Source organism: Lissotriton vulgaris, unplaced genomic scaffold (genome assembly GCF_964263255.1).
Source record: "Lissotriton vulgaris unplaced genomic scaffold, aLisVul1.2 SCAFFOLD_391, whole genome shotgun sequence".
NCBI lineage: Eukaryota > Metazoa > Chordata > Amphibia > Caudata > Salamandridae > Lissotriton > Lissotriton vulgaris.
This window is the reverse complement of record NW_028247903.1, coordinates 404,148-427,639: the sequence shown is the minus strand read 5'-3', so window position 1 is coordinate 427,639 and position 23,492 is coordinate 404,148. Positions and strand designations below refer to the sequence as shown.

General features: G+C 43.8%; 1 protein-coding gene across 2 annotated transcripts in view; it reads left to right on the top strand.

Annotated features, from left to right (window-relative positions):
• LOC147664977 (coiled-coil domain-containing protein 136-like) overlaps window positions 1-23,173 on the top strand; it is a 169,009-nt gene extending 145,836 nt beyond the window's left edge. For both annotated transcript variants that reach the window (XM_086949843.1, XM_086949842.1), the window contains one exon: window positions 20,759-23,173. In XM_086949843.1, coding sequence (XP_086805969.1) covers window positions 20,759-20,851 — 93 coding nt within the window. In that variant the 3' untranslated portion in view covers window positions 20,852-23,173. The remainder of the gene's footprint in view (window positions 1-20,758) is intronic.
• Window positions 23,174-23,492: the final 319 nt, after the last annotated feature.

Sequence of the window (23,492 nt, the reverse complement as noted above, 5' to 3'; positions counted from 1 at the left end):
AGAGAGAGAGGGAAGTGAGAGAGTAGAGAGAGAATAGAGAGAGAGAAAGTGGAGAGAGAGACAGTGGAGAGAGAGAAGAGATAGAGTTGACAGAGTTGAGAGAGAGAATGGAGAGAGAGTAGAGACTGACTGACTCAGAGACTGAAGACTGACTGACTGAGAGACTGACTGACCGAGAGAGAGAGAGAGAGAGTGGAGAGATAGAGTGCAGGGAGACAGTGGAGAGAGAGAATAGAGAGTGGAGAGAGAGTGGAGGGAGACAGTGGAGAGAGAGTGGAGAGAGAGAGAGAGAGTGAGAGAGTAGAGAGAGAATAGAGAGAGAGAAAGTGGAGAGAGAGACAGTGGAGAGAGAGACAGTGGAGAGAGAGTAGAGATAGAGTTAACAGAGTTGAGAGAGAGAATGGAGAGAGAGGGAGTCGAGAGAGAGTAGAGACTGACTGACTCAGAGACTGAAGACTGACTGACTGAGAGACTGACAGACTGACAGAAAGAGAGAGAGACTGGCAGACTGACTGACTGACAGACTGACTGACTGAGAGAGACTGACTGACTGAGAAACTGAATGACAGAGAGAGAGAGAGAGAGAGAGAGAGAGACTGACTCACTGAGAGAGAGAGACTGTGATGGAATTGGGGTCGCGGTGTGTATGAAGCTATGCAATGCCTCTTAAGATTGCTATTGTCTACTAATAAAAATGTATTATCAAAATTTGCTCTTTGTAGTTACATCTGCTTTTGAAATACTGCATTGTCGCATTGTCTAATGTTTTAAAACGGAAATGAGAAGGCGCAGTGGATGCACTTTTGTCAAAACTGAACGATGAGTGTGTCCGGTGTTGTATATCTTGACAGGAGTCTGCATCAAGACACCCACCTAAAAATGGGCAAACTTCCCCGGTTTACTGATGGCAGGGACCCTGTAATGAATGGACCACCACCTATGAAAGCCTACGGGCAGACTAAGCCCAACCTTTACCTCCACCATCCAGTGATACTTATAACGGCTGGAGTAGTTACAGTGGTGTAACAATCGCCCCGCATTCTCCGCAGTATGGCGGGTCGGTGGCCTGAGAGCTCTAGACTGGCACGGAGGATGGGAGGGGGGCCCCCTCCATGTAGTTTGCAGGGGGGCCCCCTCAAGTTTCGTTACGCCACTGCTCCTGATTGAAGTGGACTCCACCAACCACCTTTGCAAAGTACAGACAGTGGTTTACACTATAGGGTCTGATGCGGCGGAAAGGAGATAGCTGGCGAGCATTAAAAAGTCTTAATAAATATATGAATAAATAATAAATGATGCTCAGCATTAAAGCAAGACTGCGGGCGTAGAACACTTATTCATTATAGTTGTATTTAGAGGTAATCAATGTAATAAATGAAAAAAAAGCACAGGTAACACCAGGGCTGGCTTCAGGGTGATGCAGCGCAACGTGGCTCTGCCCTGTGGAGGCTTGGGGGGAGGGGTGGGAGGGCAGTGTTAAACGTATGGTTTTTAAAGCACCCGCTGCAGAGCTCCTTATGTGTTGGACAGTTTTCAAGCAACAATAAAAATGCAAGATAGCTCTGGTGAATAATGTTCCTGCTGGAGGGAGATGGGGTTTTGCATAGTGGCAGTTCTGACTCATCATAAAGTAGTGGAGAGGGTTAATATGCCTGCTGCAAATAACTTGTACCATGCAGATCACAGATCTGTATATTACGTGGATATCTCAGTGGGTTACTGTGTTTGTCACAGAGATCCTTCTTTTTACTTATAGTTCAATCCTAATGTAGCACAGTGAGCTGCCCTCAAAGAGCTGCATTCAGTCTGCTTGGTATAGGTTAAAACGTTAAGTTTTTCTCCACGCTTTCAGTATCCTAATGATGCTAAAAAGGGTTAGTATGGGTAGAAATACATTCTTATAAGCAAAGGCAACCCCAACCACGGTGGTGTGTTTTAAATCCTGAATTTGTTCATCTCCAGACCAAACCCCCTTAAAATATGCTGCATATTAGTATGGATGCCATACGATTACAACTCCTTGTAATCCACACTGTTTTATGTAACATTTTCTACAGACTGAATTACACATGTATGATGTATTGTCTCTGTATAATGTGTGTGTGATGTAAAGTGCTCTGACATGCTACACTAGTATGAGCAGCGCTGTAAAACAAATGAAATGCATGTGAGAGAGGGGCTATGGAGAGATGAGGGGCACTGGTGGAGGCCGGTAGTGAAGGAATCAGTGGTGAGGCAGGTTATGGGGAGGGGGGGGACCATAAAGATTGTTGCACCTGGCACCACCACTCCAAAGCCGGCCCTGGGCAACACTCTCAAATATTCAGACAAACACATGATAATGCGTAATTACCCTGTTACAGGCATCGGAGACGTTACTGGTTCCTGAGCCAGCCTGAGGAAGAAATGTAATATCCATTTCAGCACACTGCCAGTAGGATATCATACTTCTTTGGTGCTGCAGAGGTCACAGAAGGTTACCAAGCTAAACATAGGGCTACTCTTTTAATTGTTTCCACCATATCTACTCTCTTTGCCCCATAAAAGAATTGGTTGTAGTTTAATATAAAAAAGGAACTAGGACAAAAGGGACCTTTACTCCTTAGCACTCCAATAATGCCAATTTATATAGAGTATTTTGCATCACATGTTATGTTTACATTCTATGGGAGGTAGGACGTTACAACGCATACTTTGCAATGCATACCATTACAACGCATTTTTTACAACGCAACATCCATTACAACGCATTACATTACAACGCATGCCATTACAACGAATTTTTACAAACTACCTTTACAGCGCATTCCATTACAACGCATACTACCTATACAATGCATACCATTACAACGCATACCATTACATTGCATGTATGGTAAGTATTGGATAGTGTAGGGGTAAAAATTACTATTCTAACTCCAGGGGGGTGCAACAGTAGGGTAAGTGTTGGATAGTGTAGGGGTACAAATTACTATTCTAACTCCAGGGGGTGCAACAGTAGGGTAAGTGTTGGATAGTGTAGAGGAAAAAATTACTATTCTAACTTCAGGGGTTGCAACAGTAGGGTAAGTGTTGGATAGTGTAAGGGTACTATGCGTTGTAATGGTATGCGTTGTAATGACTGCGTTGTAATGACATGCGTTGTAGTGGTATGCGTTGTAGTGTCATGCGTTGTAATGGTTGCGTTGTAATGGCATGCGTTGTAATGGATGTTGCGTTGTAAAAGGTTTGTTGTAAAGGTAGTGTGTTGTAAAAGTTGCGTTGTAAATGTTGTTTCCCCATTCTATACAACTGTGTGTTCCCCTTTCCTTCCTATTCCAGCCTAACATTTTAACATAAAACATTGAGGTGTAGAACATAATAAAATACTTTTGGCGTGTAGTTATTCTAAGAAAACATTATTTCTCTTCCAGAATATGAAAAAAATCATTTTTATAATGCCTTGATTGCTTTTCATGCTTGATTTCACAATACCATTAGGTTTCTGTAATTGTAGAGTAAAGCTAACATGTTTTGCCTCTCATAGCACACGAGCTTTGGGTATTCAAGGCTTAAAGTGAAACTAATCATATTACAAAATCAAGTATGAAAAGGTCTCTAGAAAAAATGAAAAGGTTTTTTTCATATTCTAGACAGCAATTATATCTTTCTTTAAATAACTATGTGACTAAAGCCTATTGTTATGTTCTACACCCTTATCTTTTCTGATAAAAATACCTGGAGTAATATGGGATCGCATATTTTTCATACCTAATTGCCAAATTAGGATACTTCAATCTTTTCAACACTAAATTAAAATGTAAAAATGGGATGTAAAAGCCATTGAGAATATTCATGAATGCTAACAAAGTTGTAAACATATTTTTTTTATAATATTTTATTTGCAAATGTAGGTACAACATTTATCTGCATAAACTTATAAACCTATACTGCACTGAGCTCCAGCATATTCTGTCTGGCCATATGTGTTTCCCGCTGTAATCTTGACAACCATGCAACCCCACTGATGGTTCTCTCATTTTGACTGCGAGACATCACAGCTGGGCTCATATATAAAGGAGATACTCAAATTGCACCCTTCTTTTTGGTGGAGGGGGTACTCTCCCTTCTATGCAGTCTATGAAACTGACAGTGGTCGTATTGCAAGATTTTAGACAGGGGTCTTTTGACATGTCCCTGTTCAAGGGTCAATTCTGTTTAAACCCACTTTTAGTCAAGTTCTTTGTCTTCCTGATGTCTGGAACATGCATGGAAGTTCATTGCATGTATGTGTGTAGGTTTGATTTTACATGTGTACCTAGACAGATGAGTGGGGGAGTCCTTTGGATTCCCCATCTGTATGCTTTACTAGCCAGTTGTTCACTTTGTGCTAAGTTGCTAATGTTCATCTTTGGTTCTGGAACCTGTACGTACAAATCTCATATCTACTTCTCTGAAACCCGTTGTCTTGGATGGGCAGGGAGAGAGACCGCCAGGGCCACAGCTCTCAATTTTCCTTTTTGTGTCTGTCACCCCCCCTTGTGAAAAGGCCTCCTAGTCTAGGACCATTACACATGCACCAGAGTCAGTCTAAAGAGGACGCACAAGAACACAGACTGGCTCGGTTCCTTGTTTCCAAGCTATCCTGGAACCATCACCGATATCTGTTTTGAAGAGCTTATCCATTCTGTTCTATTCTATGATCCTTGTAGAGCGCATGGCTACCCGTAGGCCTCCCAGCGCTAGGAACAGTCATCATAGTCGCCAGACGCTGCAGCAGGGAAAGTCAGTACCTGAAGAGCCAGGTTTTCATGGCATTGCAAAAGGAAAGCTTGTTATTCAGCTGACGCAGTTCAAAAGGAAGGGCGTTCCAGAGTCTAGGAGCCAGATGGGAGAATGAACAGCCAGCCCAATGAGATCTAAGCGACCTCCCAGAGGTATAAGGAGTGGCTAATGACTTTAACAAAATGGGACCTTTATAATAAAGTGTCCTGTGCATAATACAGAGAGCTTCGAGCTGTATCCGCCGTTCCACTGGGAGTCAATGCAGCTCTTTCAAGGCAGTTTTTGCTGATTGGGGCCTTGGTAGACTCATTAGAAGCCGGTCAGCTGCATTCTGAATGACCTACAACTTTTGATCACATATCACCTTCACAATGGAGAAGAATGAGAGCGCATCATACCCAACCCTCTCCATACCCACAGGGTGCCTTAACACAGCTCTGTGGCCATCACTGGAAGTCTTAAGGATACTAGGTATTGATTTCTGGCTTAGGATCCCATTACAATGGCTGGATGTGATTGTCCTGATTCTGCAGTGATTGGGATTATCTTCCTAGAAAAAATGATACTACCAGTAAACTCCTGTCAGGACAGCCTTGTTAAGACCAGATGGCAATTGTCAACCGGCTATGCAACTTCTTGGCACCCGTTATATATCCCACAACCTGGGTGTCCCAAATACCTGAACGTTTTTACCACAATCAGTGACTTTTGTGATACAGGCCAGTTACATCCTGATCACTTAGGAGGACTATTAAGAGGGAAGTGAGGCCCTAGCTACTCCCTGTCCCCTCCACAGTGCAGCGAATCCTGTACTTTTGGACTCCAATAAAGGACTAGTATCACCAACTGCGCACTGTAGAAATCACCTCAAAAAGGCCTTTGGAAGCACCTATTAAAAATATTTTCAGGGTGGACACTTGCCCAATAAACTTAGCAGTTATTGCGGGTGTGTAGCTTAGTAAATATTATTGGGGGCAGGGCCTGACTGGGAACCAAAACCGGCCCGGCAAAGTGCTCGGCCGAGCACCCTGGGGGGGACAGGGGGGGTTTTGAGGCATTGCGACCGAGCTCTTTTCCGGGGCTGTTTTTCGGCCGATTTTGCTGCAGGGCACTGTAACAAAAACGGCCCCCAGGGGCCCAAAACTGGCCCCCACCCTTGCGGCGCACCGAGGGATTGTCTGGTGCCCGCAACGGTCAATCTGGCCCGGATTGGGGGCATGTATGCCTAAGTTTTCTCAATGAGCCACACTGCACCATTTATAGTTCGCATCCTGGTTTGCTAAAGATAATTGGGAGACATTCAGAAATTTAACCTAGGAATGCATTTCACTCGTTGCTTACCATTGGCTTTGTGGTTTGTAACTTACATTTTCTGGCTTGCTATTTGCTGGCTTTATTTGCTTTTGGCTCAATGCAATCCAGTTCAAATTCGTCCTCCCGTAGCCAAAACCTTTTTACTGTATTCTTCCATGAACTTACTTTTTGTAAACAGGCCTTTAACTCTTGTTCTTATCTTGTCACATTTGCTGTGCCTTCAAAGACAGAGATCAAATGTCAGACTGCATCTGCGTCTTGCAGGGAGCTTGGTGTGTATTTTTCCTGCCTAACTTCAAAGTAAGAAGATTTATGTGACTTTTCCACACATTATCGTTTTTTTGCGCTGTATAGTTTTAATAGTTTTATCAATAAAACGGTATGGGAGTGCAAATGTAATGGTCATTTTAATTGAAGATGTGTTGTCTGTGATGGAGGTAGGCTACCATACCAAGCATACTCCACTTTGCCCCACTTCACCATTCCACTCCACACTGCATCACAACACTATTCTCTGCACTGTTTCACTCTACACCTCTCTACTCGACACCGCTCCACTCAATCTCCATGCCAATGCACTCAACCCCACACTACTCTGCTATACACCACTCCACTCGTCGCCACTACACTCTACACTACTCTGTGCCACTGCATCTACGCCAATGCACTCTACTCTGTACCACTCTACTGTGCACCAGTGCACTCTATGCCAATCCCCTCTATGTCACTCTAATTTTCTCTGCAATACTGCACTCTACTCTGAAACAATCTACTCTACGCCACTGCACTCAGCACCATTGCACTCAGGGCCACTCCAATTTACTCCGCACCACTCTAGTCTACTATACTCTATGCCACTGCACTCTACGCCACTCAATTCTACTCTGCGACACTACACTCTACGCCACTGCCTTGCCTTGTGTCCCCACTTGTGACCGCACCCTTGACCAAATCCTCTCTGTTTTTAACTTGGGTGGCTATGAGCAGAAAGTCCGGTCTCTCCCTTTCCAGCCTGCTTTTTTCTTTAAAAAGCCACAATAGGACACTCATGGTCATGTTCTTTAGCCCACCACGCTACCGCTTCATGGAAGGAGAGGAGGAGAACCGAGGAGAGCGAAGTTACGGTGGTCCATGTTGAGGGCAACTGTATGCGTTGTGCTGCTTTCATGTTGGTGGTGAGTTTGAAGTGTATGAGCACCCTTACATTACTTGCCTGAAATGTCCTGGAACCAATACTTAATTCCATGAACATTGCAAACTGGTGTGCCTACTAGAATGCTTGTGACAGCCCTGTATTGTCTCCCCGCCTGCTGCTGGCACAGGGCACAGCAATAAAATCGCCTCTAGAATATACATACCGGCTACCCGAGTAGTCGCGTGGAGAGGTGGTGAGTACAAGGGTGGTTAGTGGAGGGTTGTGGGCCCTTAGAAGCTCTAGCAGTGGTAAGCTAACAGGATGGCAGCACCAGTAAGGTGGTAGCCAGTATTAAGGGCGGATATCTCGAGCCAAAGACACAAGGAATCAAGAACCCGCTTGGCCCACTTGGCCCCTGTTTGGCAAAATTACAGAGTCCTAGAGTTACTACTACTTGTTGTACTCTGAAGTCGACTGCTAAACGACCAATAAATTGATGAGCGCAATTACAGCCGGTAAGAAATGTACTAGTGGAAAACCGATGGCACAGAGATGCTCCCTGAGAGTGTACATCAAACTGCGTATGATCCCACCAAAGGGGAAGAAGATCCACCAGAGAGTGTCAACAATAATGTCCTAGCAAATGTTCCCTATTAAAATGTCCTCTGATCAGCAGGTGTCTACAGTCGAACACCTGGCAGGTTCCATACCTTCTCCTAAGATAATTATGAACTTCTTTCAGAGGATTAACAATAAAGTGGCTTCTCATAATCATGCTGGTTCGAGCAACGAAACCCATCACAGTAGACCAATTGACAAGTTAATGGGCGCATTTTGATGGTGTGCAAGTCGCACAACAAAGTTGAAAATACAATTGGAAACACAAACAGAGATCGGTATAATACAAGCCGAGTTATTGAAAATGTATAGGTGACCAGCAGACCAAGAGGCGGAACAGGCAAAGTTTACGCCTATACCCCAGAGAAGCCCATAATTTTAAACAAGGCTCAAAATCGTTGTATAGCCAAGATCTCCATGGCCATAACTGAATTGCGCAAAGTTATCAGAGGCCTACTTCTGGGTGCTATCTCTCCAATCTCGTTTGAGTATACCCTCCCCTTCGGGAAGATGGCAAAAGCGAGGTCTGATAACACAGTTGGAGAATCAGAACAGGAGGGACATGACAAGCCAGGCAAGCGCCCCTTAGAGAGTAGTAAAACTACTAGAGAGGGGTTAGACCAAAATTACTTGTCTTTAAGTCAATACCTGCTCACAACTATGTGGTGGCAATAACCAAAGGCCAGATAGTAGCCAAGAATTGATCATCTTTGAAGCCTTAAATGCAGTACAAAGAGTTTTGACATCTATACTCCTGATAATAGAGAAATCACTGGAAGGATCAGATTATATAGCCTCTCGGCTGACTTCGATACTGCAAACTTTAATATTGCCAAGGCAAAACATCAACTTAGCCTCACAGGCATCAACATGTCTAACTACATCCAAACACTTGAATCTAGTAGCACCTATGATGTTAAAGCTGAACAAGTTAGGAAGTCAGATCAACCCAAACCCAAACATGACGGAACTATCATCTGTAGTGGCCAAACCTGTGGCAAAAGTCCAGAGGGAAACAATGAGAAGGGTGAAGGAGAAACTATGTGATGTCTGAAGTTTGTAACAGTAGAGGCAAAGGCCTGAATCTAATGATGGCAGGGGGACCAAGATGTACCAGGGAGATCCGGTAAATAGAGATGGTGGCCAAGGAAGCAATAAAAAAAGAAAAGGGAGAAAAAAGTAAAAAAGAAAAAAATATACTCTTTAAAGCTGCTTTTTTTCTGATTTTGATATGAGTAAAGTGAAGCCCAAACCCAATAGCAATACAAGAATTGAAGTTATAGGGGGCTGAGGGAAGCAGTACCTAATTACCCTATCTTCTAACCGATGATGCCGCAAATGTAGAAAGCAAAGTAAATATAGTACAAGGAGGTGAAGTGGGGAAAGATGAATGCAGGGAACCAACAAAAAAATCTGAAAAAGTAATACCTCCTTAGAAGGAAGAGAAACGAGATCACTATAACGGAACCTATGTGAGAGGAAAGTAGCATCTTATTGGCCATTGAAGATGTTGAAGCTACAAAAGCTGACTACACAGCTTCAAGGCACCCAGAGACAGCTGGGGTGACACAAGGATTAAACGCATTAGCCTCCCCCTTTGTGACAGGGAATGAAGCAGGTAACGAAATTGAAACCAATGACTCCTGCTGGAGAGAAGTGCTCATAAATGATCTTCTATAACTACCACCCATTTGGAATTTATTGATCTCTTTCCCTATGTGGGCCGTAGCAACCCAGTGAACAGATCTAGGCTGTTAGCTCTCTTTTATGCAATCCCGGTGCTAAGGGTAGTGACTTCTAAGGACATAAACAGAGTTATGCTACGAGTCAACAAGTTATGCTTGGGTTCAGTAATGTCAAATAGAGAAAGTGGAGTTTGCAGCACTAAGAAGGCTAGTCCTAATCCACCAGGGAGAGTTTCATGTAATGGGGGGAGGGGTTGCGGGTGGGGGGGGGGAGATGTTCTCCTGTGGTATCCTCATCCTATTAAGGGCATAAATCCACTATGGAATAAACAGCCACTAAGGGAGGCTACTGGGTTGCCAGTTGCAAGTGAGCATTGTCCTCAGCAGAGCAATAGGAAAAATAGCTGTATGGGTACTACAGATGCTAACTTGGAAAATCTTTGCATCACTGCCAGCGACCATTCATAGAGAATCACATTTTCAAGTACTGGAGAAAAGTCCGACCACTAGGATGTTATGATTAGTCATGGCTAGCCGTAGCCTTGGCAAGTGGCAGTAGAAGCACAATGAAGGGGTAGCCTGACTAATTAATGAGGTGTAAAGTATGAACAGATAACATAAAGGGTTTATTTGGGATCCCTGAGGATAAAGAGATGAAATGTGTCAATGTGGGGCGCCTAAACATTATATCTTGTAACATCGCTGGGATAGTCGGTAAATTGGAGGATGGGTTTTGGATACAATTTGTTAATCATTATGCAATATGCTGCTTCCAGGAAACCGGGGTTCTGTCTGAAAGTAATGTAAATGGATTTATGGCACTCAATATACCTGCAAAATGTTCAGCAAAGAGGGGCCCAGCTTGAGGTCTATCCGTCTAGGTATCCTGTAAGTTAAATTATAGGATGGAGCAAAACTGGGTGAGGCAAACCTTTCCTCTAAAGTGCTGCATGTGAGGCTTACAAATGTAAATCAGGAAGTTGGTGTGGTTGACATGTTGAATGTATATATTCCTTCTAAGTGGTCACCTGAGGTTCAAATAATTGGGGAAATGTTGTCGACTACATTAGAGATGAGTATGACAGTTGAATTGGGAAACAACCGTTACAACGCACTTTTACAACGCACTACCATTACAACAAAACTTTTACAACGCAACATCCATTACAACGCATGCATTTACAACGCAACCATTACAACGCATGACACTACAATGCACACCACTACAACGCATGCCATTACAACGCAGTCATTACAACGCATACTATTGCAACGCATAGCATTACAACACATAGTACCCTTACACTATCCAACACTTACCCTACTGTTGCACCCCCTGGAGTTAGAATAGTAATTTTTACCCCTACACTATCCAACACTTACCCTACTGTTGCACCCCCTGGAGTTAGAATATTAATTTTAACCCCTACACTATCCAACACTTACCCTACTGTTGCACCCCCTGGAATTAGAATAGTAATTTTTACCCCTACATTATCCAACACTTACCCTACTGTTGCACCCCCTGGAGTTAGAATAGTAATTTTAACCCCTACACTATGTAAATGTATGTAAATGTATTGGCATTTATATAGCGCACTACTTACCCGTAGGGTCCCAAGGCGCTTCGACCGCTGCGAAACCCTTCCTGGCTTCCCTGAGAGATGGTCCCTTAATGGGTATCTCCAGGGTGAGACCAGGCATCCCCGGCGGTCTGGTGGGGCCGTTAGTGAAGATGAGGCAAGCTAATGCCCAGAGTTGCCGAGTGTGATCGCTGATCAGAGTGGGCACCGAGGCGAGAGAATTATTGAGTCCGCTGACCCTGGTCCAGAAACCTGCCGCGCCGGGAATCGAACCCTGGTCCCGGGCCGTCCTCTGCTCTCGGGTCTGCCGCCTCTAACCAGTGAGCCACACTACAACACTTACCCTACTGTTGCACCCCCTGGAGTTAGAATAGTAATTTTTACCCCTACACTATCCAACACTTACCCTACTGTTGCACCCCCTGGAGTTAGAATAGTAATTTTAACCCCTACACTATCCAACACTTACCCTACATGCAATTTAATGTTATGCGTTGTAATGGTATGCGTTGTAAATGTAGTATGCGTTGTAGTGGAATGCGTTGTAAAGGTAGTTTCAAAGAATTCGTTGTAATGGCATGCGTTGTAATGGTATGCGTTGTAATGGATGTTGCGGTGAAAAAAATGCGTTGTAAAGGTAGGCCTTGTAAAAGTATGCGTTGTAACATCATACATCCCAGTTGAATTAAAAGAGGAAGAAGTAAAGTGTATAGGCGTTTGATATTAATCTGTGGGGACTTTATTATGCAACCCTCAGACGCTATTGTCAACGAAGAGGTACTGGAAGAAGATTATTGCATCGGTATTCCCAAACCAGTCCTGAGCCTTACTAAAACATCTAAGAAAGTCAAGAGTTTCTCGTCATTCCTAAAAAGGCAACGGCTATGGCTTACTAATGGTCGCACTCCTACTGACAGTACTGCAAAAATGACTCATGATAATGGTAGAAGGGAATCATTGATAGATGATGTCATAGTCACCTTAGAATGCTGATAGCATGTGCTTGACATGGTAGTTATCAAAAGGGTCGAAAGGGATCATGATTAGGTCTAGGTGGAGTCCCCGGATTCCAGCTACGTGGAGCTCCTTGAAGTGCCCAAACAACTCCGCCACGTTACATGGAGTTCCTTGAGTGGGCAGAGTCATGAACTGTTGTTTTACTGCGACCTGGGGCGCTTCTCGTACACTGTTGTTTTTATTGGTGGTATATATTGGTGGAGTGGTGTGGATCACTGGTTAGAGGCGGCAGACCCGGAAGCAGAGGACGACATGGGACCAGGGTTCAATTCCCGATGGACGTGGCAGGGTCATGGACCAGGGTCAGCGGACTCGATAATTCTCACCTCGGTGCCTACTCTAACCAGGGATCACACTCGGCAACTCAGGGCATTAGCTTGCCTCATCTCCACAACGGCCCCCCACATACGCCGGGATGACTGGTTTCACCTTGGAGATACCCAGTAGGGACCATCTCACAGGGAAAGCCAGGACGGGTTCCCCAGCGGTCTACAGCGCGGAGATACCCCATGTGGGGTGATTCAGGCGCTTTACAAGACATCATTTCCCACCACTGTACCTCGGAATGGTGGGTGCCCCGCCAGCTTTCTCTTAGTTCCCACAGTCGGCTATCTATAGAGGCAGAGTTTTTCTCTGGTGGGGCTTTTCTTGCCAGGAAGGAATTCTGTTTCCTTCACTTCTGCCCCCTCCTCTTTTTCTTCTCTCTCACAACAAATTATGTACAATGGTCGCTCCCAGAGGAAGAGCTCAGAAGGTGAGCACTTCCACTGATGAATTTCCAGTTTTGATGGCTGTCTTAGACACTAGACTGCATATAATTTAATTTTGGTGGGTGAGCGCACCCACACCAGTTAACTCCGCTCTTCTGACTGAGCTTTTTTTCTGAACTCCAAGCGAAGCACGGAGTGGCAAAACTCCGCAAACTCCGCCTGCGGAGTGGAGTTTACCGCCCACCCTTAATCATGATACTATCATAGTAAGTACTAGATTGAACAGCAGGTGGAAGCCCTATGCCAGTAGATATAATTGGGTGAAGTGTGGGCCTGAGATCCTTCTGGCTAACAGCAGAAGAAGCATAAGATGGGATAAAAAGAAATATCCAAATGTGATCCCATCATTTAAAGCTATTATGGCAAAATATTGTGCTACCATCTTTAACTCTCCAATTAATAGTAAACATGATATTTTGTCCACATTTGGCTCCATGCTCCATGCTCAAAGAATTGAAATTGTTGTGGTCAAAACCGATCAACCCCAAAAGGCAAAAGCCACCAGAAGTAACTATTGCAGTTGGTATGATAATAATTTTCATAATATGGAGGGTAAAGTCTCACAGACCTTAATACAGTGCCGCTTCAATATTTTGTGCAAACTGTTCTTCTGAATCTGTAGAAGAAAGTATAAATTAGTACAGATGATCAACTTATTTTCAGTTCTGTAGCCCTGTTTGTATGGTCAGTTTGGCCATGCATGAAGGAGATGTTGGTGACAGTTGTCGCGCTAGAGGCGAACTAGGGGAAGATGGGCAGACCTCAATGTATAGCAGTTGTAAATAAAGCACTAACAAAATACAATTTATCAGCATGAACTAACTTGTATAGTATTAGTTTGTTGCCTAATCGTTTACTGATCCAATAGGGAGGTGCTTTGTTTATACCCTTGCCAAGCTGTGCTGCGATTATCACAGTAACTAGACTAATCTACGGTATGCAGCGTTTAGAACGCAAGCATTACCACGGAATACCTTTACAACGCGGGCGTAACAACGAAAGTTGTTACCACGCATTGCACTGGGGGGTGCTCAAGGATAGTAAATGATTTAATTTACTATCCCAACACCTTCCCTACTATCCACGGGGACTGGTGTTGGAATAGTAAATTAAATTAATCAATTTTGCGCCCCCCAGCGCAATGCGTGGTAACAACTTTCGTTGTTACGAACGCGTTGTAAAGGTACGCGTTGTCAATGTATGCATTCTAACGTCATACATCCCTAATCTACTTGTCGCAGTCTTCTAGAGAAACCTTTACTGATGGTGGAAATATGTCTCAATGGAAAGACAGGGTATTTATGTTTGTACAGTTTTTAAATGTACAATTGTGTTTTTGTAAATTGTAAATTTTAGATATCGACTAAATCATGTCATTTTATTTTAATATTTATGAAGCGCTTGCCCTTTGATAGGATGTTGGTTGTTCTATGGTGTTTTAAACGTATGTATTATTGGTAATATTTGATGAATTAATTGTAAGGCTGAGCATTTTGTATGCAAAACACGAGTGACTCAAGATACACAACAGTCATGAGGGAAGGGTACATTAATGATACAATGAAAAGTATTGCAAATACTGTGAAATTGTGTCACACTGGTAACACATGGGCGTTGTGTATGTGATTGCATATTTTGCATATCTTTTCCTCAATCATGATTTTATACTTGCAAGAGAAAGGTATGTCAATTTACACGTATGTAAGAAAGCTTGGCAAAAGTCCTGATTTACATGCAAAAGCCTAACCTTCTCACAACGTAACGACTTTCATTTTTTATTCTTTTTGCAAGAAATACACAAAGTTTGCTAGAGAAATTTGTTGCATTTTCAGACACCCCTGGCAAGGATGGGCAGGCTAATAATGGAGCGTATACTGCACGCAGATCATCTCCTGAAACTGTCAACTCTAATAAGGATGCTTCTTTTTCATGTCTCTTTTTGATTACTCTTTATTGTTTTAAAATGTGTTACATCTGTTCTTGTCATACGCAGTGGAATCCATTGAGTCACACTTCTTTAACACATTTGCACCATGTTCGGCAGTATTCAGAGTGCCTGTAACAACCACAACTAGGGATCAGCTAGTATTGAGTCCTGCAGTCGTTGACACACACTGGCCTTTGCACGTTGTGGACTTCCAGCTTTTGTGTTGCCTGTTGTAGGGAGGGAAGGAGGGGGGTATTAACCTCCTACCAGGGAATCCTTCTGCGGTACTCATGCCTTCACTTAGATGTGCAATGTGCTAAGGGAGTTTGTGTTTGTACGTCTTCATGGTGGTGTCGTGTCTGTTTTATTATTGAGTTCTTCCAGGAGAGTGTCCCATGTTGCCGCCTCAGTGCTTCCTCCCCGCTGTATCGTTCAACCCCGTGGTAATTCTCCCCTAGGCAGTGTGTACGCAACGTCTATGATCCTGTCCGTGTGCTTGTGTTTTCTCAGAATAGCATCTGTTACCATGTATGCCAAAACTACGCGTGTCTTAACAATACAGTCACTACCACTACGGTGTCTTTACCACGAGTTCATTACAATGACTTGCATCAGGGAAGCACTGGACTTTGGAATAGTTTAAATTACTATTCCAACTCCAGTCGATGTATCAGTAGGGAAGGTGTTGGACTTAAAATCCAAATCCAGTCCAACACCGCATTCCCTAAGCAAGTTGCTGTAATGACTTGCTTTGTATTGGAACTTGTGGTAACATCGCAGTTGTGGTACTGTCTGCGTTGTAAAGGCACTACTATATAATGCCTACGTTGTAATAGATGTTTCCTGTTTTCTTGGTCATTGGTCCCAGTGGGGTACATAGGAGACTGTTGTGTCTGCTCTTGGATTCACCACTGATTTATATATTCCATGAACAGTGTGCAGTCCCACATCATGTGGAAAACGCCTGCTTCACCAGTGTGACATATCGGCCATGTAATATTCGCTTTTCGCGTTAGTTTGACAATGTGTTTCAGGATAAATAGGTTTGCTGCAGGTAGTTATACTGGGTATATTTGAATCTTGGGTCCTGGCGGTGAATGATGCTTTTTCGTGCCTGAGCAGACATGGAGCTGTACTTTTACCAGAAGGGGTTCATCTGAGCTAGGAAAGCCCCGCTCCTATCCCTGGCGTGCTAGCCGAGAGCCAGCAGAAGTATTCTGTCGAGGAAGTGCGCGTTTCTCCATTGCTCAACCACTAGTAGGCAAGGCCGCTCAGAGGGTTAATCCCATCATGCACTTGGGTGGGGCCGTAAACTGAAAGATTCGTGGATGTGCAATAGAAAATTCAGAGCTGTTTGGAAAGTCGCCCCTGGACTACCGAAAGCGCTGCGATGCCTTACTAATGGATGGTTATGCGCTATACAAGTGCCAAATCATAATGAATCTGGTGATAAAGCTCGATAAAGGTAGAGCCACAACCCGCAGCCATTCCCCACGCTCTCGTTTCTGGGGTTGGGAGACATCTCTGGATACTGGCGGCTGGGAGCCTGTCAATCATGGCTGACTCATACCTCCAGAATCCTGTCTGACTAAGTCCTTGGGGGACCGAGAGCTTTCCTGGCTGACTGTATCACGCATCCCGGGTCTCCCCTGCTGCTGATGGAGTCACACTCGGCAGCAGCCGCAGCGTGGAGCCGCAAAGGGCATCCCCCATAGGATTCAGGCTCTCATTTACCTGGCAGTGTTTTTACTCACCAGGCGAGTGGCTCGGTGGTGAATTAGACAATTCCTATCTTCTAGATTTACGGCAGTCTTTACATCCTTCTATATTTACCCACTCACCTGGCACTATACACCGCAGGTTAGCCCCACCCCCCATGTGCCATGTGTTATCTAAGGCAGATGTAGTCATTACAAAAAATGGTCCCTTCTTTGGAACCCGACAACGATGTGAATTGTGTTATCACCCAGAAGTATACAGAACTGTATACTCTGTGTCACACTGTGATAATGTGGTCCCAATTTATTAATTCAGATGTTTCACGGGCTGGATATGGAGTCAGAAAAAAATGCGGTGATGTTTTAAAAGTGGGTTGTGACTTGTGAGTGCCATCTCCGGCCCTACTTTGAACTTTGTATCGTAAGATTGAAATATTTACATTTGAGCATTTTTGAAAATGCCAAGTGAAATAATATACCTAAATACAAATAGGTATCCTTTAATAGATGCTTCGTGCAAAAAAACGAAACCAGAGCTTAGTTTCTAAAAAAAATCAAGTGCCAGGGAGGAGGCCCCTGCAGAAAACACTGCGCACCTGGGATTGGCCAGGTGGGATCCACCCCTAGATAATGCTCTGCCCATATCATAATCAGGCCCTAAAAGTAGGGCAGCCATGCCGCTCAGTGTTAGTACAACCCATTATCAGTGCAGCATCCTTCCTGAGAATTACATCATGCCAACTACCTGGAACAATGTTTTTTTCTGGAAAAAAGTTAAGCCCAATCTAGCACTTGTTGCTTTTGACCAATATCATTACGCAATACGGACAACAGGATATATACCAGATTACTAGCTAACTAGTTAGGTAAGGTTATGGAAGCATTACTCATCCTGGCAACATTGATTTGCCGAGGCAGAGACATCACAGGTGACACCAACTTTATAACTAACTCGGTTCAAACAACTCAACTCCCAATAACACTGATTGACTTGGATGCCAAAAAGGTCTTCAACTGGGTGGAGTGGATATTCCTGTTGGCCACGATGAGACGGTGGGTTTCCTAGCACAGTTCATTAGATGGACCCAAGCCCTTTATCGCTCTCCCTGCACAATATTTACAACCAGAAGTCAATCTTTAGTCCCTTTCAACATTTCTTTGTGCTCACAACTGGGCTGTCAAGTGCTTCCTTTTCTTATTGGAACCCTTTCCAATTTCTCTACCCTAACATCCCCTCCAACAGTACTTTCCAAAGGGACTTCCAAAGTTTTGTCTTAGTTCGACAATGTTCTAATTACTAATGCAGAATTTTCGTAAGCTCTCCCAATCATCAAATATCAAACTTGCGTTTTCTGATGTTTCTCAGGATATAAACTTAACAAAGAAAAGGCACTGATTCTTCCTATTAGACTCAGAGATATTTCAGGATTTTTAATCATACCTCAACTAACATATTTAGGGACTCGTCTAATGCCAAGGTATTTTGAATTCAGAGCCCTAAATTATGAATCTGTAATCTAAGATATGACCCACTTAAAAAAATTGAAAAATCTTCCTCCAACACTGATTAGTTAATTAAACCTTTCACAAATGGTACTCCTCCCAAATTGCTTTTTTTGTGCCCTCTTAGTGTACCTTCTCTAACCTTCCTTTAAAAGGATTGAAGTAGACATCCCATCCTTTATTTTAATGCATGAATAAGCACTGTACACACTAAACTTTTACAATTGCTGGTTGGGGAAGAGAGCTGGACACTCCCCAACTTAGGGCTATATTACAGGGTTTCCATAGCCAAGAAACTAACCAAATTAATACAAGACGATCGCTCATATAATTTTCCCTTCATGAACATATACTTTAATTCTCCCTTTCCCAACTGTATCTTTTTGGTTATACTAACCCTCGATTCCAAGTCAAGAATGTCACATTTAAGCTACTTGCCGATCCGTGCCATGTATGGCATGAACTGAACCAGTGACAAAGAATTCCATTCAAGACCTCATTTATATCAAGAATAAACCTAAATTTCCAAAGATCTTGGAGACAGCTACACATTGGTATTGGCCAAAATCAGACCTGCAATTACACCATCGGCTATGTGACCAAGGCGTTGTAAGTCTTTCCAGAATCTTTCTAGTGAATTTGCAATCCCACTCAACAAATTCTTTATATGTTTACAGATCTGTGACGTCCTCACTAAAACTTGAGCACAAACCAGCTATTGTCACGAGAGATCCGGCTGATCATATATAAACCTCCACAGCTCAGAATATCGGTACTACCTGGCATTCTCTAGTAGCTGAGAGTATCAGAATGTTCTGTTGGTCATGAAATGGTCAGACCAGCTAAATATGAAAACTAACCTAGATCGTTTTTCTAAATTGTGTGACTAGGTTTTCCGAATTCCAGCCTATACAAGCATCATCTCCATGAATACAAAATGTTATTTTATTTTTATTTCCTCCCTGCAAAGATCCTTAAGAGGTTCCTGAGTTCACATTCAGCTTGGCAACGTCCAAGATCTAGCTCTATGCTGCTATGCGGGTGAACCTTTTCCTTGCTTCTAAACATATACTTGAAAACAGTTTCGAACAAAATTGCCATTATTGTTGGTTACCCTATCAAATTCGATCCAAAAATGGGTGATGATGATGGGAGTCACCAACAATCAGAAACATGATTACACACATTTGGTTAATCTAACTGCACTCTAATATCGAGACACTCATTAGCCTGACATAAATATCTGGCTGCTGCAAGATTTAGAACTTTAATATGAAGAAGTAAGACATTATAGAGTAATAAACAATGATGCACAGCTGAGGGAAATGTAATAAAGACAAATTAGTAAAAACATGTGAATGTAACAAGCGAGGGGGCAGACGCTAATGATCATTAAATTGTTCTTCCTTAAGAAAACGTGATAAAAATGATGTTGCGCGATGATACGCAAGATAATGTCACTGAACTAAGTCATATATACAGAGGACTGTTCAACTAACCAATACCACGTTGCTTTCTTCTATCTCCCTGCTCCGTATCCTCATTTTCTTTCCACAGCCATCTGTATTTAACTTCCAATTAATAAATTTATTTTCTTTAAGGATTAAGCTTAACCTGAATTATGATAAGTATTTGCTTACTGCTCAGAACAAATGTGAGGACTCCTGATACCTTCATCAATCCCAAACTAAGTCATTAAACTGGTTGAATGACAGAGGCGCTTATGGTTGAACCACGTTCCTCTATAACGCTCTCCTAACCATGAATGCGTCTAAACAACGCATTTCTTTACCATTCAAATTTGTGGTAAAGGCATTATTGGTAAAGGGATATGCATGGTAAAGATGACCTCTACCCCTGACCCCTCACCCGACCCTAAGCCCCAAAATCCACTCCCTATTTCTCTCCCTCCTGCCCTGAGGCCTAAAACCTGCCCTTAAAACTACCCTTTCCCCTCCCCCCGGCCGAGGCCTAAATCCCTGCCCCTACCGAAAACTACCCCAACCTGAAACCCCCACCCTAAGCCCTAAAACGCACCACTGTGCTGTCCTTAAACTAACCCCTACGCCTTCCACGGTCCTGTGACCTATACCTATGCCCCTATTAAATTAACTACCCCATACCCCCCCTGCCCTGAGCCCTAACGCCGACTCCCACCCAGGCCTTAAAACTAGCGACCCCCTTCTCCCTGCCCTGAGCCCTAAAACTCTGCCCCTTTCCAAAAACTACTCCTACGCCCCCTCCCCCTCGCCCTGAGCCGACCCCCACTCCTAAATAGTACCCCCACTTTGCGCCCTAAAGACCTGCCCAAAAACCAAACTACCCCCACCCCACCCTAAGCCCTAAAAACCGACCCCACCCATAAAACTTACTGTACAAATGTGTGAACCCCCTCAAAGCAACATAAGGCCTGTGAGAAGCAAGCGGACCCGCCAGTGTTTGGTTTTAGCCTCCCTGCTGACCGAGCTGTGAGACTCGTCTTGCTGTCCCACCCCTTGCTGCCCTTTGACCTCTCCAGCCCCAGGGACAGGAGTTAAGCACACACAGACAGGTTCAGGCCCGGGGCTGCCTCACTCTATGTCGGGAGGGCCAGTTGGCCACAACACCTGTCTCTGCCCCCTCCGGGGCGGGGGTCAGGGCCGCCTGAGTAAACAGTGGGTGCTGAGGAGGTGCGGTGTATTTTGGGCCCCGCTCTTACATGTGCTCTCTCACCTCTCTCCGCAGGGTCCCTCCGGAGCGTGGAGGCCGCTCGTGGTCCTCGCCATCGCCACAGCTGTTGTCATCCTGTACCCGGGCCTCAAAAAAGCGCTGGACTGAAGACCCCGGAAGCCCTCTCAGCGCCCAACGAGGTCTGCGCGCATCTACAGACCCGCACCGACACACCGGCGTCTGCCGACGTCCAGATATGCACAGACATGCAAACATGAGCTGACACACACCAAAGCAGAGACCCGCAGACAGGCAACGGCACAGCGACGTGAAATGATGTACAGCGATTCACGGACACAAACATTCATGAACACAAGGACACAAATACACGCAGACACACACAGTGCGTGCACGGACACAGGTGTGCCCTGACAGACATGCACCAACTGAGAGACTGCATTGACACACAGACAAGCAGGCATGCATGCTCCAGCACATACGATAAGTATGGCTGCATGCACCTGTACCCCTACACAGGCTTGCATTAACCTGCAGACATAAAACGAGGCCTGACTTGCACCGTCAGACAGAGATGCACTAAAACACAGACGTCACTGGTTTATATAAATGCACTGAGATGCAGTTATGCTTCGATTCAAATGCCTACACTGACATAGAAGTTTGCACTTGCAGGTCACATGTGCACAGCAATGCATATGTCATCTGCGAACATGCTGCCATGCCCTTGCAAAGAGTTATGGGTTAATACACAAATATGCATCAACACATGGATATGTAAAGCCATAAACATATTCACTGACACACAAACACTGATACAAACATGCATCAATATACATTCACTGACACAAACATGCACTTTTATTCATATATGTTAACTGACGTACACTGTAATGCAGGCAAGTGCTCATAGATACATCGCTACACACGTTGAACAGCAGATATGCATTCAGACATGCATTAACACAGATACATGCATTCATGCATGCATTAAACACAAATCAGAATTTACAAACGTGTTAAACATACTTAGACTTACATATAGTTATCGGCACACACACATGCATTTACCTGTAAGCATACAATGAAAACAAAGATTCAGTGACAAACGCACAATGATGTAGCCATGTATTGCCACATACACACACACTTCATCAACAAACATGAATTCAGACATTCATTCACCCAGAGACTTGTATTCACACACCAATATGCATTGACACACATGTATTGCCAACTGCATTACAAATATATTTTAGTGGACATGAATTTACAGTCAAATATTGACTTAAATGTATTGACAAAAACATTTGCACACACTATGTGATGCTACTCAGAGACATGTATTTACATGTAGGTTCAAAACGTTAAACGTATTGACACAGAAACGTAACTTGAATGAATGAATGTATTGTTTACTTAATTAAAAATTACATTCTGTCACAGTAAATGTAAATGTATTTGAGCTTATATAGCGCACAGCTACCCACAAAGGGTTTCCCGGCGCTTGCTTAGGGAACCCGTCCTGGTATTCCCCTGTGAGATAACCCCGGCAGGGTATCCACAAGGTGAAAGCCAGGCATCCCGCCACGAGGGGCCGTTGTGGAGATTAAGCAAGCTATTGCCCAGAGTCGCAGAGTGTGAACCCGTGAGTCGAGAAGGCACCGGAGCGAGAATTATCGAGTCCGTGGAATTTTTTAGCCCAAGGCCCGCCGAGGCGGGGAATTGAACCCTGGTCCAGGGCCGATCTCAGCTTCCGGGTCTGCCGCCTCTAACCCCTGAGCCACACTTGTCCACAGTTAAAACACTTCGATCAGAAGTAGCATTGTAAAACATTTTAAATAAAAAAACACTTCAAACAGAGGTAGCATTTTGAAACATCTGAAATAAAAAAATACTTCGTACTGAGGTAGAATTTTAAAACATCTTAAATAAAACTGGTTTAAAACATAAACTGCAATGGCGTCATCTCATAGAACAGATTGTGCGTAATAGGCGCCATACGCCTATAGAGTCCTATTTCAATTAATATTTTTTTACAGTTTAGCCACCAAAGTGCCTTGTGCACTCTAGAATACCACAGAAATACAATTCTATATAATAGTCTTGAGGCTAACAGACTTTATTAGAATAATCAAATTTACGCCTATTTAACTCCTGCTAGTTCGACCATATAAAGAAGTCAGTAAAGTCACATGCCCTAATATTCCGCAAGTACCCTTTATATCCGCGATTTAATACTCTCACACTTAATGATGACTACCCTGAAATTAATAAATACATTTGATTTATCCAGGGAGTTAAAGTGCTATGTGCTTTTTGAAAAACCTTACTGAATAATCATCTTTCAGAATAGCCCGTTAAACAGATTATCTCTCTTGTATTTGTGCTTCGTGAATCAGCTAATTTCCTTTGGCCGGGTATTACAATCCGCAGTTTTTAAGTTTTCCCTGGACAATAGTGTTTTGTAAAATACCCCTCACACACCAACAGGCCCCTTGGTGTCATGCTTCATCATCGGGGCCTTCGCAACCCTCTAACGGGATGCGGCGTGCTGCAACCTACGACTACGCGAGAGCTCTTGTAGTGGAGACTATGTGTGGTTCGTGTGGTGGAAGTGGGTGGGTATTTAATAAATGTGAGTAGTGGGATATAGTGAAGGTTAAAAAGTACCTGGCTCGTAGGTGTCAGAGAAATTTTTTTATTCAACCTCGGGCTGGTACTAGTAAAAGAAGTGCAGGTTGAGGTAGTTAGCTGTCGTGACTATGGACAGTACCTCTGGTGTGCGCCG